Source organism: Rhea pennata, chromosome 4, assembly GCF_028389875.1.
Source record: "Rhea pennata isolate bPtePen1 chromosome 4, bPtePen1.pri, whole genome shotgun sequence".
Lineage (NCBI taxonomy): Eukaryota > Metazoa > Chordata > Aves > Rheiformes > Rheidae > Rhea > Rhea pennata.
This window is the reverse complement of record NC_084666.1, coordinates 76,258,070-76,273,140: the sequence shown is the minus strand read 5'-3', so window position 1 is coordinate 76,273,140 and position 15,071 is coordinate 76,258,070. Positions and strand designations below refer to the sequence as shown.

At 43.5% G+C, this 15,071-nt stretch overlaps 1 protein-coding gene across 2 annotated transcripts in view; it reads left to right on the top strand.

Moving 5' to 3' along the window:
• The window catches only part of WDFY3 (WD repeat and FYVE domain containing 3), a 177,237-nt gene extending 165,421 nt beyond the window's left edge, over positions 1 to 11,816 (top strand). For both annotated transcript variants that reach the window (XM_062574355.1, XM_062574354.1), the window contains exons 57-66: positions 173 to 320; positions 997 to 1,151; positions 2,196 to 2,354; positions 3,553 to 3,732; positions 4,775 to 4,957; positions 5,401 to 5,497; positions 6,550 to 6,882; positions 7,487 to 7,598; positions 7,949 to 8,146; positions 8,968 to 11,816. In XM_062574355.1, the coding sequence (XP_062430339.1) occupies positions 173 to 320; positions 997 to 1,151; positions 2,196 to 2,354; positions 3,553 to 3,732; positions 4,775 to 4,957; positions 5,401 to 5,497; positions 6,550 to 6,882; positions 7,487 to 7,598; positions 7,949 to 8,146; positions 8,968 to 9,088 (1,686 nt within the window). In that variant the 3' untranslated portion in view covers positions 9,089 to 11,816. The remainder of the gene's footprint in view (positions 1 to 172; positions 321 to 996; positions 1,152 to 2,195; positions 2,355 to 3,552; positions 3,733 to 4,774; positions 4,958 to 5,400; positions 5,498 to 6,549; positions 6,883 to 7,486; positions 7,599 to 7,948; positions 8,147 to 8,967) is intronic.
• The last annotated feature ends 3,255 nt before the right edge of the window (positions 11,817 to 15,071 follow it).

Below are 15,071 nucleotides of genomic sequence, written 5' to 3'. Positions count from 1 at the left end.
AAATAATTAGTGAATGCTCAATAGTGAAGCCATGAACGCTGAAAACATTTAAGTAGCTTCTGCTGAGCTGTGTATTTTTAGAAGCTAAATCGGACGCTGTTGATGCTTTTTAAGGTTATGGCCTAGGAAAGCTGTGATATTTTAAAATAAGCAATTTCTTGATGAATTTCAGCTCTTTAAAAAACCGCATCCACCAAAACGGGTTAGAAGCCGAGTGAACGGAGAGGTGATGGGAACCTCTCTGCCGCCTGGTTCTACAAGTGACAAGATTTTTTTCCATCATTTAGACAACCTGCGGCCATCCCTTGCACCAGTAAAAGGTAAAACTTAAAACTGACATCTTAAACACCTAAGACACTTAAAACACCCCAGTACTGTAACATTGTGTTATCTTACGGTATGCTTTGGATACACAAAATGTGTACTTATTCAATAAAACGTTTTTAAAGACAGGGATAAAATTGGGTCCAAGCACCTCTTTAAAGTTTCAATTTGGGCAGATTGTGTCTGAAGCCAGTTCCAGAAGTGTCTAGACAGTATTTTGCTTCTGGGCCTTGAATGGGCTCAGTTTTTGTGTTTTGCTGTAGCAGAAGGATTCTTTTTCAACGGTGCCAAGAAGTGCTTAGGCAACTGTGCTTGGTAGTTGCACTGAGACCTTAAAAAAAAAAAAAAAATAGTAGTTTTTCAATTCATGTGTGACGCTAGACTGAAAAAAAGTTAATTCTCTGTGAGGTAGGTAGATCATATATAGTCATTTCTTTCCTAGTTGATAAAAATGAATCTGTACTTAGTGTAAAGAAAAAAGAAACTCAAAACGTGGTGTACTGTTAGAGAGAATGCAACAGGCCTGCTGCCGTCTGAGATGGGAATATGTTCCTGTTTCTGTTGAGCGCAGGGACTTTCGAATGGGATGTGAAGGGACCGCTGCAAATCCGCGCAGCCTGCTGAGGTTTGTCCGTGTCTGCGGTCAAGGGTAACTGTTTCCTCTCTTTTTAGAGCTGAAGGAGCCCGTAGGGCAGATCGTGTGTACCGATAAAGGCATTCTGGCAGTAGAGCAAAATAAAGTTCTCATCCCGCCTACATGGAACAAAACTTTTGCTTGGGGCTACGCAGATCTCAGCTGTAGACTGGGTACCTACGAGTCGGACAAGGTTTGTGATCTGAAACTTGCTTCAGTGCTGAAGGTAACAAAAGAAATTGTTCTTCTACAGGGAAAAATTCTGGCACTGAAAGCTTATTCCACCTGTGAATGAAACAGTCTTTGCTTGTTGCGCGTTTGTTTTGTTGCTCCCTATCCAGTGGCCTCCATCAGAATGCTAGAAGAATGACATTAACCAGTGAATAACAGTATTTTTTTAAAATGTATGAAGCATGAATGAATTAAGTCCACACAGTAAAATCTCATCTCTGGTGTTCTCTTAGGAACCATCTTGTGGCAGAGATTGGAATTGGTTTTGTTCGAGTAAAACCTGTATCTGGGGTAGCCACAGTGTCTTAGTTATGTAGTGGACCTGCTTGCAGGCTGGCACTCAGGCTTTTATTTTTATCCCACATAGATAAATTATCAATCACTTTAGCATGCTGTGGTATGGATGGAAAACTGATTGGACTGTAATCAGGGAGCTGGCAAGATCAGCTGACTTTTTTCTTTTTTTTTCTTTTTTTTTTTAGTTCCCTAAAATAGACAGTCATTTGTTTTTTTTCCATTTGCTCTCTTTTTCTGCGTGCTTGATTAATTTGTTTGTAGCATGTGACCGTATTCGGGAGCACGGGCTCAATGTCCTGTATATTAGGAAGGGCCTAACACATGAACATCCAAACTACTTGCAGGTACCAGTAAAACATCAGAAGAGCAATGATAGTGACTGCAATTGGCAGAGCAGGTGGAGAGCAAGTGTGAAACGTCCTCACTGTGCTCTGTGTACGGAGGAATGTTTTCCTCTGGGCTCTGGTATCTTTTACGATGCGACTGTTTGGTAAACATTTGGTACGGATTAATACCATTTCCTAGCAGTTCTGAACTGCGTAAGTGTTCAAGTGAAGCCCTTCTCCTCTCTTCGGAACTATTTTTAATCAGAAAATCGGTTGATTAATCGATAGTGACTGCACGAAGTGGCTTTCAGAAAAACCAGCCATTTTGAAAGGACAAAACACTAATTTTGCAAGTAATCTGTCTTCATTTTCTTTACTTTTAGGCAGTGATTGTTTATGAGTGTTTGTCAGAGTGGGGTCAGATACTGTGCGCTATTTGTCCAAACCCCAAACTAGTTATCACTGGAGGAACAAGCACGGTGGTGTGTGTGTGGGAAATGGGCATCTCCAAAGAAAAGGCTAAAGCCCTCACGCTGAAACAGGTAAAACACAACCACGATGCGTTTTATATGTGAGTTAGGTTCAGGTGTGAAAGGAGATATGGAAGGGGCATTGCGAACATGGAAACGTGAGGCCGGGAGGAGACCGCTAGAGAAATAAGCAGTCGAAGTACTGACCTGCTTTAAAAGCAGCAAAGTGTGTCTTTAAAGTTGCATCGCCTTTAAGGATAGCTGATCACCAGGAACTGCCCGGGGAGATGGGGAACTGGGTGGCAGTGTTCACAAAAATATACAGTCCTGTTTTGTGCAAAATAATCTGTTCTATTGTAGCGTTGCACATAAAATATACCTGTAAACTCTGTATCAGGGAAGACAATAACTTTCTTGTCACAGTTTCCAAACATAGTGTCTGTCCAAAGCCATGGTTCCCAAGTATGGTACTTAAGAACAGTGCAGGACACAAGCTGGAATTTCAGGGCAGTGTATTTAAGTTGCTCTGCTTTTGTCTGCTTGCAAAAGTGAGGTCAGAGACTCTGTGCTCTGGAGCTCAGCTGGTGAGCTGTAACCCGTTAAGCTGGAATAATTCATCTGTTTTCTAGACTCCTGTTCCAATTGTTAGGTTAAGCCTAAAATGTGAAAGCAGAATCTCCTCAAAGTGGATGCTTCTAGTTTTCTTCTCCCTTAAATTAACCATGCCCTTTCAGTTACAATTTTCTTTTTCTTTCTCTCTCTTAAACATCAGCAGAGGTTTAAATAGGGGCCATTTCATAATTGTATTATCGGAATCTAAATTAGAGGTGGTGCCTGAGCATATGTTGCTCCTAAAGATGGGCTAGTAATGTAGCTGGAGAAAGCAGGAGGGGTCAGATTTTCTGTTTTGGGTTATAAAACCCCACTCATCTATTGTAACACATCCTTTTTTTTTTCTTGTATACTTGAGGGGTTTGGAGGGGGGAGGGTGCAAGGGGAAGGCATAGGGGCTTGACAGGAGGCTGTATATCATCTGACCCTTGAAATTTGGACTTTTAAGTTCACTTTCTAAATGGAAAAAATAATGACTCCTATCAAAACTTTGATAATTCTTGTTATCCGAATGTTTTCATTATCAGTCCATTTAAATCTTTTGATCAGATCATTCATGTTTACATTATCTGCATCTCTTTAGGTAACTGAATTTAATGTAATAGTCTTTTTGCTCTCTCCTGATTGCCGTGTATTGTTCTTGCTTTTTGTTTTGCAGGCGTTACTCGGTCATACTGACACTGTCACATGTTTAACAGCATCACTAGCTTATCACATAATTGTGAGTGGGTCCCGGGATCGCACCTGCATCATCTGGGACTTGAATAAACTTTCGTTTCTAACACAGCTTCGAGGTCACAGGGCTCCAGTTTCAGCCCTCTGTATAAATGAATTAACGGTAAGAACCACATGCCGTTCACAAAGAGCCTGAGATTGCTAAACCAAAGGAAAACCGACTAGGCTCTTCTGTAGTTTTGGGGAAACTTGTGTAACTCGCCTTAAAACTTTAGTACTTGCTTTAGGGAATAAATTGTGTTTTTTGTCCAGAGATGCGCATGGGCCTGTTCCATGCAGAGCAGCTTGAGGCCAGCAGGGCCTATCAGCAGGGCCAGCGGCAGCATTCAGAGCGAGCTGTAAAACCTGCCACAGCGGCTAGGAAAAGCTTTTGATATGTAACCTTGTTTTCTTATGCTTAATTTCAAGCAGAAGGTATGTTAAATAGAGCTGCAGTTGCAACAGTAGTGGAAACGGGCGTATCATAAAGCTTGTCTCCCTGGTGGTGCTATAAATTCATCCAGCTCCCGTGTGCTTCAAAGTGTTTACGTGATCTGAGGTTTTATTTAGCTGGGTCCAGCAGGGCTGTAGTTTGCAGCTAAAGTGGTGCCAGTGGCTGAACTCAGGGTAAAGTGTGGCCATAGCGCGATGAGAGAGCAGCACGAGGCGCAGTTTGTTAGCTGCCGGTCCTGTTGCTCTAGTGTCAGTGTTTTATAGTGCAGTTCGTATTTCCCCTCTGGGTTTATTGGACTATGGGCCATCCTTTGGCCTTTCCCAGGTAAGGAAACCAAAGAAATTTAAGGCAGTAGATGCTTGTGAAAAAGAGCGGAGGCAACGTGAGCTGGATTAGTTTAAAACTGTGGGGGAAGAAAGCAGTGGGGGGATGTGTGGGGATTTGTCCCTCTGTGAAAGGTGGTGGAGTGAGTTTACTCTCTATATGCTGTAAAAACAGCAGATAAGTTGTTACTAAGTCTGGTTTTCTATGGGCAATTTTGAAAATGCATAACATCCTAAAGCTTTATTTAGAAAGTTAAACTCAGCTTGTATACAACTTCTGAAAAGTTCCTGTTTGGACGCTGAATTATACAGATAGATTTAGCCTACGTTTTTGCAGCAAAAAAAAAGATGACTCCCATTGAAATACAGATACGTTACTTTCTTTTCAGGGGGACATTGTGTCCTGTGCTGGCACTTACATCCACGTGTGGAGTATTAACGGCAACCCTACTGCAAGCGTGAACACGTTCACCGGCCGAAGCCAGCAGATCTTGTGCTGCTTTGTGTCAGAGATGAATGAGTGGGATACGCAGAACGTCATCGTGACGGGACACTCGGATGGAGTTGTCCGGGTAAGCACCAGCAACTGCTGCTTGGAGAAGTAAATATACTCTTTAGTAGTAGGTAGGAAGTTCATGTCTGTGCAACACAGCGTCAAAAGCAAAAGGCCGGTCCCAAAAGCAGTCCTGCTACGCCGGTGTCCTCCACCCAAACAAATGAGCCCTGCAGTCCTGGGTGTGCCTTAACCGGAGTCTACTGGTCAAACTGCAGTATGGGTGGATTTTTGATTTGAACAGCTAAGATCTTTAAAAAAAATAGCCCAAGCCTTGTTCATTTGTGATTCAGGCATGAATGTAGATTCCAGCTTATAGCCTCTTCTGACTAAAAATAGGTCTCAAATGGAGATGCACGTGCTATCAGTACAGATTCACAGTTGTAATAAGCCATCTTACCACTAGAAACAGCTAAGAAGAAAGCTAAGAATTCAGAATGTGCTTTTCCCCTGTCCCTCCAGTTCTGGCGGATGGAGTTTTTGCAAGTGCCAGAAACACCAGCTCCAGAGCCCGTGGAGATACTAGAAATGCAAGAGGATTGTCAGGAAGCACAAATAGGTATGTTTACTGACAGGTGTTTTGTGTTTGCCTTGTATGTTACCTTCTCTATACATAAGTAAAATTGTGTGGTTATACAGTGCAGAATGCATGTTACAGATTTTGTCTTGACGTAGAGCAGACATCCCACATCCATTAAAAAAAAAAAAAGTAAGTTTTCATTCGCTGCCTTCCTTATGCTAGTTTTATACTGCTGTGAATAGAATGAAATCGTACCCGTCCTACCTTTTTTGTGTTTAGAATAAACCTTTCTTGTGTGGCTGTTTCTGTTACCAATGAACCCAACGCATGCTACCATTGTCAAAAAGCTAAATATTTATTTAAATAAAATTATAGCCTGATAGCAGAGCTAAAACCTAGTGATGGAACAATGTGTTTTTAGACAAGCAATGCTGGCTGTATCATTTTCCCTTTTAGAAAGAATTTGGTCCATAATTAATGGTCATTTGTTTACCCAATTTATCTTTCCCTCTTCATGTTGTAGATAAGATCTGAATTTGGATCTGAATCTTATGGTACTAATATATGAATACATCTCTTTTTTCACTAGGAATGTGAGCATATTTGGAGGTTGCAATCTTTTATGTTAATAAAACCTTTTACTAACAAATCTGCATCAGGTTTCTCAGTCAGCCTGGTTCTCACTGTAGTTCAGTGTGTTTGGTTGTATAAGCTTTGCAGAAAGGCAGCGGGAGGGGATTTTTTAGTTTTTTCTTGCTAACTTGGGCGTTTTTTGAGAAACATGTTCGTTGTGTCTACCACAGCCTACCCCAGAAGGACTAAGTAGTACTTGTAGGAAATACCTGCAGCTAAGGCGTGCTGTTTTGTGACAGACTGATGCAAAAAGATGAGCAACTTGATACCTGCTGGTATTTACAGCGGCAAGAGCCGTGCAGCTGAACGTCCGCAAAGGCGTTGGGAGGCCGGCCTGCAGGGAGTGCTGTGGTGGCACTTGTCGGGTCGCAGATAGCGCAATTGCTGGGAAGGAAGAAGGCTCAGAGGCAGTAGATCAGTCTGGCTAACATCACCTGCTCTCCTTTTGCACCATTCAGGGCAGGAAGCCCAGGAAGAGGAGAGCAGTGACTCCGAGGCGGATGATCCGTGCATCAGCCAGGACACAAAACCGCAGGAGAGTCAGAGTCAACCAAGCAGCACCAGCCACCGGCCGAGGTCCTCGTCGAACAGAGCGGCAGCAGCGGCGTGGTCCGCCGATAGCGGCTCCGATGACTCGAGGCGTTGGTCGGACCAGCTCAGCCTGGACGAGAAAGACGGCTTTATCTTTGTGAATTATTCTGAGGGACAAGCAAAAGTGCATTCCCATGCTCAGGTTAACCACCCACACCCCAGCTATGCTGAAGCACGGCACTACAGCAAGCTTAAACCAGGTAAACAGAAATGGGAACGCTGCCTCTGTCAGATAAATGGACTGTTAGCGCTGACCCCTATGGTTTCCCTCTCTGCCCTTGCTGCATGGAGCAGTGTTGTGTTTTATAGTATAACAGATGTCTTAAAATGGTGTTTTTCCCCAGTCATTTGGGCTTCATGTGTGGCTAATAAATCCCAAAACAGGAAAAGAAAAAAGTTTGTATGCAACGGTTGCACATTGTTTGGGCTTTTCCTAAGAAGCTGTTATTTCCCCTCAGTTTGAAATCAGAGCCTGACTTCTAAGAAATGAAGCAATCCTACCTTAGGACTTGGTCCTACCTTGGTACAGGTTCACCTATGTTTGTTACTGTCCTCTGCAACTCAGCTAGATTTTGGGCAACTAAAAGGCTCTTTGCCTTATATTCTGTGCCCCCTCCTTTTTTAGGTGCATTGGGGAACAGCTGAAAATGTATTATCATTGAGCAAAGCTTGAGCTGTAGAGAGTTGTCTGCCTCTGGGAAATGATGATTCTTCCCTTTTATAAAACTCTGCATGCGTGTGTACGTGAAATAACAAAAACGAGACCAAGTAAGCTTGCTTTTCCCCCTCCTCCTTCATTTCTAGGATACAGATGGGAGCGTCAGCTAGTGTTCAGGAGCAAATTAACTATGCACACCGCATTTGATCGCAAGGACAACGCACATCCAGCAGAAATCACGGCACTTGGCATCTCTAAGTGAGTAGCTCGCAACTGGTTGCCTGAAACGTTTTTCCTGCATTGACAGTGGAAGCAAAACGAACCAGCCGTCATCCTTAGCGTAACGCTGTTTAGTGGTGCTTCTCTATAGAACAGCTTTGTTCAAGGACAGAGATGATAAAATAATTGGATTTATTTCAGCTACCATATATTATAGAGTGTTAACGTAATTCTGTTCCTCTGTCCCATTAGGCTAACTCAAATGTTAGTTACCACTGCCATAATTTAACATTATTAAATATTCTGACATGTGAAATCTGTGGCCTGTGCACGTCACTGTGCCAGAAGGGTTGTGGCAATGATTTTTTTTTTCCTTCCCTCCCTTGCAGGGATCACAGCAGAATTCTGGTTGGGGATGTCCGGGGCAGAGTGTTCAGCTGGTCTGTAAGCGATCAGCCTGGCCGATCTGCGGCGGATCACTGGGTGAAGGACGAGGGGGGAGACAGCTGTTCGGGCTGCACGGTCCGTTTTTCCCTCACGGAGAGGCGTCACCATTGCAGGAACTGTGGGCAACTCTTCTGCCAGAAGTAAGTCAGCTAACAGTTTCCTTTGGACTCTCTTCCATACAGAGTTTTTGGCTAGGTAAAGCTCTGTTGCATGTCATTGAACTCTGCTAACAGGCTGAGGTTTTCTACTTCTTTACCAAAGCAGAACTTTGGTAGAGGAAACATCAGCACTGTCAAAACTTTCAGGGGAAAGCTAGAAGAGACCTGTATAAAAACAGTTAATGCAACAGCTATCAACAGAGAATTAAATCTGCTTGCAGTTTTGAAACCCTCCGGTTGCCCATTTGAGAGAGCAAAGTCTCTGGCCAAGTCTGGACAACTCCAGACAACGTAACTTTGTGAAGAAAAAAGAAACTACTTGTTCTTCAGCAAATTGTTGTTCTTGTCACTCCACAAGCAACATGGTCATAATCTAAACTGTGTGCAATGCTAATGGTGCTGATTTAGGAGCCAGGAGCATGCAACCTCAGATAGAGAAATACATGATGGAGAGGATGAACGTGAGCTCCCCTTAGGAGCTGAAGCAGGAGATTGGTCTCTGGACCATTGGGTTGGAGATGGGATCTTTAACTTCAGCTCTGTAGCTGTAATTTCTGAGTCTAAATGGTAACTTCTGTTTTTAGGCTACCTCACTCACAGAACTGTGTCACTGATATGGTGAACACAGGTGCTAAAATCTACTTGCACCGCACTGCACTGTATTTATCCATCAAGATACATTTGAACAGATTTCTGGTGTTTAAGTTGTCACGATAGTTTCAACACGTATTTCCGCACCAGGATAAAGAAACCGGCCAGGTTGGCAGAGGACCTATGCTCACAGTGTCGTTCTCCCCTTACAGGTGCAGTCGGTTTCAATCCGAAATCAAGCGCCTGAAGATTTCATCGCCGGTCAGGGTCTGTCAGAACTGTTACTACAACCTGCAGCACGAGCGGGGTTTGGAGGAAGGGCCCAGGAATTGACGGGGTAACGAGCGGAGAGCGGAGCCGCGGGGGGACCCCGTCCAGCGCCGCCGCTCCGAGGACGAACCGTCGGGTCGTGCAGTGATCAGAAGGGATTAGGATATCGCCTGTTTACACTTAAGTTTATACTGCGTTTTAAGCACTGAAAGTAAAAGGGATCATTGAATTGGTTTGTGGTGATTGAAGGTGTATGAGGCTAACAGAATATTTAAATGAAGAACAAGGCCCAGGAAGACATGAGTGATGACTGCAAATACAATAAAACTGTCAACCTCTAAATCTCTCTGTTGACGTGGCTATCAAGAAAATCCTCACTTATCCTAACCACCCGTTCTTGTCTTGTTTTTGTAGAGCTAGTCATCTTTACTGGGGGGAGGAGGGGAAGGGGAAGGCTTTTTAGAAGATAGTTGTAAATCTGCCTTCTTCGCAAGCAACTGTGTATATTGTAAATAGGTATAATGGCCTTTTTATCTAATTATGAACTTAACTGCCTGTTACATGGGACTTCAGATTAACCACTATACTTTGTGTGTCATCTTTATCTCATCTATCAACTTAAATATGAATGTTCAGAAAAGAAAAAAAAAACTCAAAGGCATTATGTGTATTTCTGTTAAAAATCCAGTCTGTGCATGTTTGTTCTTTCAGTTGCCCACAGTATCTTAATTTAAATAAGGCTATTCATAGAACTACATGGATTTTTCAAAAGAGAACTTTTTTTGAGAATAGGACTTGGAGTATTTTATTCTAATTGTAAGATAACCAGGAACTAAATTGTACACTTTTGTTGCATTTTATACCAAACTATTTACCACCTCAGTGTTGCTCATATTTAATGAGGCCTCTTTTATACATATGTCAGAGCTGCAGTTTTGTTAATTACTGAATGTTCGTTCGCAGCTGATTCATGCAGTGCAAGAACCAGCTTTTACCTTCTTTAGTCAATAGCAGTTGGCTTGCGTATAGCTACGGAATTAATTTCCTGTGCATAAAATTAACCACTGTTGTCCCGTACTGTAGCTCGGTTTCAAAAAATGTATGGAACAACGTAGTCGTTGCTCAGTAACTGCGTAGTATTAATAACGTCAGAAATGCTTCCTAAAGCCTGTCTTTACGTTCCAGTACGTGGCATCAGCCTGAGGACAGCAGTTGATTTTCCTTTACCGTTTTTAAGTTTTAATACAAATTTAATAGCAGTATGTTTTTTCTTTTTGTTGTTTTTTTTTTTGTTTTTTTTAACTACTTGGTCATTTGTTTTGCACTACCTGTGGGATGAAGTAGAGACACTGACATCCACTGAGATTGGAACACATGCATCAGGCCCATGGACTTATTTTCTGAATGAGGTCTTGACGGTGTTTTTTTTTTTTTTTTAAAAAAAAAAAAAAGAAGAAGAAGAAGAAAAAAATGTGCGTGTATATATTTTGTAAATGGGTGACAAACTGGTATAGATTTAGGTTATATTCACAGTGGATCCTTTTAAATAACAGTAAGGACACGACCCAAACCAACAGAAGGCCAGTGGCGGCTCAGCTCCCGCTCCGGGGACGTCTCTGCGAGGTTTCTTCGCACCGAGCAGTGGCATCGGCCTTCGCCGGTGTGATCGGAGCAGAGCCCATCCCCGGGGCGGCGAGGGCCTCGAACGGACCCTGTCCTTCGAATTGCACCGCCCGAAGCGGCGGGCGCCCGGAGACGGCGCGAGCTCCTTCCGGAGGGTCCTCGGCGCTGCCTGGGCACATCTGTCTTCTCTTGATTTGAGCTTCTAGCGGTGAATAATTTGTTAATCCTGACCACTTGCTATTTACCCTGATGTCACATGTTTATGCACTGAAGGTTAAATATGTATTTTGATACATGTTTGTTTATTATGTACGTGCTGGTCTGTAAAATTAGATAAATTCCTGTTTTGGTATGTATACTGGGTCCCCAAATGAACAGAGATGCTTCTTCAGAGCCCTTGCACACTGTTGAGTAAATGCAGGTTTATTTAGATTAGCCGACCCAAATAGACCCCTTTTGAATCCAAGCTGTGACGATCGCGTAGCCGCTCTCCGTGGCTACCTTGACAAGTTCGTCCTTAAAAGTGAACCAACCCAACATCCTCAGTAGGAGCGTGTGGAGCCCCTGAATTCCTGTACCCCGATGCTCTCGGTGATGTTGCCTTGACCCTTCCCAAAAGGATGCCAAAACAGCATAGTTTGGAAGCCAGGCTAGTGGCCTGGACCTTTGCAGGTCAAAGAAATGCGGCTATTTTAACATCTGGTAAATGCCGTCGAGTCCGCAGAGTTTTCTCCCTTTGCCTCCACTTTTCAGATCAAAACCACATTACCAAATAATAATAATAAGTTTTCTATGGACCGAAACTTAATTGACTCTTACAGCCGCATGATTAAACCCTGAGGAAAACGGGGCTTCTGACAGTAACGCTAATATAACCAAAACACTAAAACGAAACGTTGGCGTTTAGTGCTCGCGCGGGGCCGTAAACGTCGGGGGCCGGGAGCGAAGGCGCAGTCAGCCGCGTTTAACTACCCAGGCACGTCGTACCCGTGTTATTCTACGCCTTTGACATCTGGCAGCGTACTTCAAAATCCACGGTCGCTTATTCGTCCCAAATTCTGTAGCGTAGAGGTTGAGTTAGTACTTCACCCGAACTTGCGCTTTGCAAACCGGTAACTGCAGCCCTCTGGCTCGATTTCTCCCAAAAGAGAAGTCCCAAAACATGGCCTTGCTTTTTTTTTTTTTTTTTTTTTGCTTTTTTTTTTTGGGGGGGGGGGGGGGGGGGGGGGGAAGCAACCCAACCCAACCCAACCCACCTGCTCGCATTTCCTCCGGCAGCTGGTGCTGTGGGCAACTGTTTTGTTCACTTGGGAGTGATTTGGGGGTTTGGGGGGTTCTGTTTTGTTTTGTTTTTTTTCTTTTGAGCTTCTAATGCAAAGACTTGCTTGGTTTTCCATGTAAAACTTTGTTGGGCAAAAATATACCCATGTACACTAACATTAGTAGACTGTATTCTCTGCAAGTACCTCACATGTCTTCTCCTGCCTTGTTCTTTGTAGGATACTTACTCACGTACTCTGACATTTGTATGTAGTGTGCAACTGTAATGTCATGCTTATGAGAGAGGGCTGGCTGCCTCTGGCCCGCCGTCATCAGTTCAACAGCAAAACACTTTAGATAAGTTATTTTGCACTTTCTTATGTATAAAATTGGTAGAAACTTATATTTGCTTTGTATCATTTAAAGACTCCTTTTGTTTCAGTCAATGAACTGTGTACAAAATATTTATGCAGTTAAAACTGTTTTTAGAAAGTATTTTTAATTTCAGCAAGTTTGGTTACTTGTTGCATGACTATTAACACAGCTGACTTTTTGTGTCAGTGCAATGTATATTTTTTTTGTCCTGTTATTAACTCGTAAGCCCTAGTTAAATGGCCATTTATTTGTACAGCATCAGGAGTAAATTGAAGATAACTGGCTAAGACTGGAGTGTGGAATTTTGTACTATATTGCAGAATCCAATATCTGTTTTTTGGTGGTTATGTAAAAGGCCTGAAGATTTACTATCTAGTGTGCAATCTGTGATATCTGAATGTTCATTGTATATTTGTCTCCAATGCAAAAAGGTAGAGTAACACAATTACAATACATGATTAAATGCAATAGTTCAGGTACTTAAGTATTTTTTTCATTTCAAATAAATACCTGCTATTTACCACCAAAAAGCTGTTTTGCATTTGTTGAAAGACGTTGAATAAGAAGCAATATTTGCAGTTGAATAAACATTTTTAAAATAGGAACGGTAACAGATGAGTAGCTTGTTTCTATATCACGACAAGGACTGAATTTTTATCGCTCGTTACGGTTTTGCGTTCTGAGTGCGCTGCAAGGTGAAACCTCCGTATAGCTTCTAAACGACTTCTGAAGCTAAAGACCTCCCAAAGGTCCTCTTGACCTTACCTGGTGAGATGTGACTTAAGAGCCAGAAATGCTGAAACGTTTTATTGTGAGTCTTTTTTTTAGAGTAGACTTATGTTCTCGGGCAGTAGTTAGGAATAAAAATGGTTTTCTTGCTCGTGGAGCATTTTAGCCTGTTTAGAGGCTCTAGTGCAACCTCTTCACTGGTTTGGATGTTTCTCAACTGGAGGTTTCCTCGCTTTAAGTCTTTTCCCACACTGACCGACTGTTTTCTCTTTAGCAGCTCGAGGAGAAACCCGGTGCGTGTGGACGCTTGGCAGCCGCCGCTTCGGCGCCAGGGAGCGATCGCAAACCAACTTCTTCCAGCGCAGCGAGAGCCAGGAAACCGCGCGGGCGGCGAGGGGCAGGGGCTGGCACCGCCGTCCTCGCCCGGCGGGTAGGGTGGCCTCCGAGGAGCAGCTCCGAGCTAGTCGTGCAGCTCTTGCGCTGCCTCGTTCGCCCCGTTCCCCTGCTGCATCGATCTGTGCCGTGTGAGCTTGCCAGCCTTATGCTCAGCATTTTGAGCAAGGGGGAAAAGAAAACTTGTAACTAGAGCGGCACGATTGCGCTCAGCTGCTTTTCTTCTGTCCTCCAAGGAACCTGTTCCTGCAGTCTTGATAGCAAGCCTACCACGGGGTGCTTGTTTCAATTTGGTGGCTTTTTTTTTTTTTAACGATGTGTTCTTCCGAGCGTCTGCTGGTTGCCGTTGGATAATTTGGTCAAACCCTGCTGGTGGACGAAGGTTTGTCGCGCCGAAAGCGTTGAGCCGTGACCCAGCCTGCTGCCTTTTTCCACCTGCTTCTCTCGATGATGCAGCAGAGCTGACACTAGCTGATGGCGGAGGTGACAGCCGAGCGCAGCCCCACGAAGCCAGCTGAGTTGTGGTCTGCTTTGCACAAATATCTCCATTTGAGCTCCATCTTAGGTAAAGAATCTGATGCCAAAGCACATTAAAAAAAAAAAAGAAAAAAGAAACAAGTTTTGTAAGATGTTCAGTACCAAGGATATTTCATGCATATTGCTCTAGCTGCGTGAAGGAAGTACCGTATGAAATCTTTTGAAAACTTCTGCATTTAAACCAATAAGATGCATCGGCCTTTTTGAAAAGTTAGTGAAGAAACCAATTCCGAATAGCTAGTTCTGCGGTTTCTTGCCTAAGAGACGGGCATTTGTGATAGCCGAAGCCTCGGCAGTCGGGCTGAGGGACACACAAGCAAAGGTGAGCTAATGCCTGTGCAGGAAGGTCCTCGTAGGTGGAAGGAAATGGAGCCTTCTGCTCTGGCTGCTGTCATTAATGCTCCCCTGGTACTCTTCAGAAGTGAGCTGAACATGTTCCTCGGAGTTGCTTTCTTTTAATTGCACTTCTTTTTTTTTCTTCAGTACTCTATGATGAATTTTTTTTAACCTAAAATTGGTGTTTTTCCAGGGGGATGCACATTGGCTTTATTGCCAGGGCGAAGTCGTCTTGCAGGTTAGCGACTCGGGGTACTGCTGGGAGAGCCTGAGCAGCCCATAAATCCTCACAAAAAGTGCTGTTAACCCCCCGATCCATCAGAAGCAGACTCCTTCATAGCCCTGCTGGCTCACGCAGGACATCATTAATCCAAAGGTGAGTTTAAGTACCGTATCTTGATGTCTTTTTTTTTTTCAAGCCATAAAGCTGAGTTTGGTGGCTACAGCATGAGATCGTTTCCTGTAAGTATTGCGCCTTTCACAAAACATGCAAAATACATTTGTAACTTAATTGCAAGTTTGTTTTTTTTTTTCTTTTTCCTTCAAAGTGACAACGGCTGCGTAGTTGGTTAGTTTTACCCGAGCGATACACCAAGCGTTCGGTGCTAGAGGTGTTATGCACCAGCGGTGCCACTGAAGTCCCCCAGCTCAGCTTAGAGGCGACAGCGGAGGCAGGTTCCTTTAGAGGAAGGGAGTGCGTAAACTCTGCAGAACAGACTCGTTAACCTTTTTCAAGGAAGAAGGATGCGTAAATAAAGGGAATGGAGGTTTGCAGTGGCCAATGCCCGCCGTC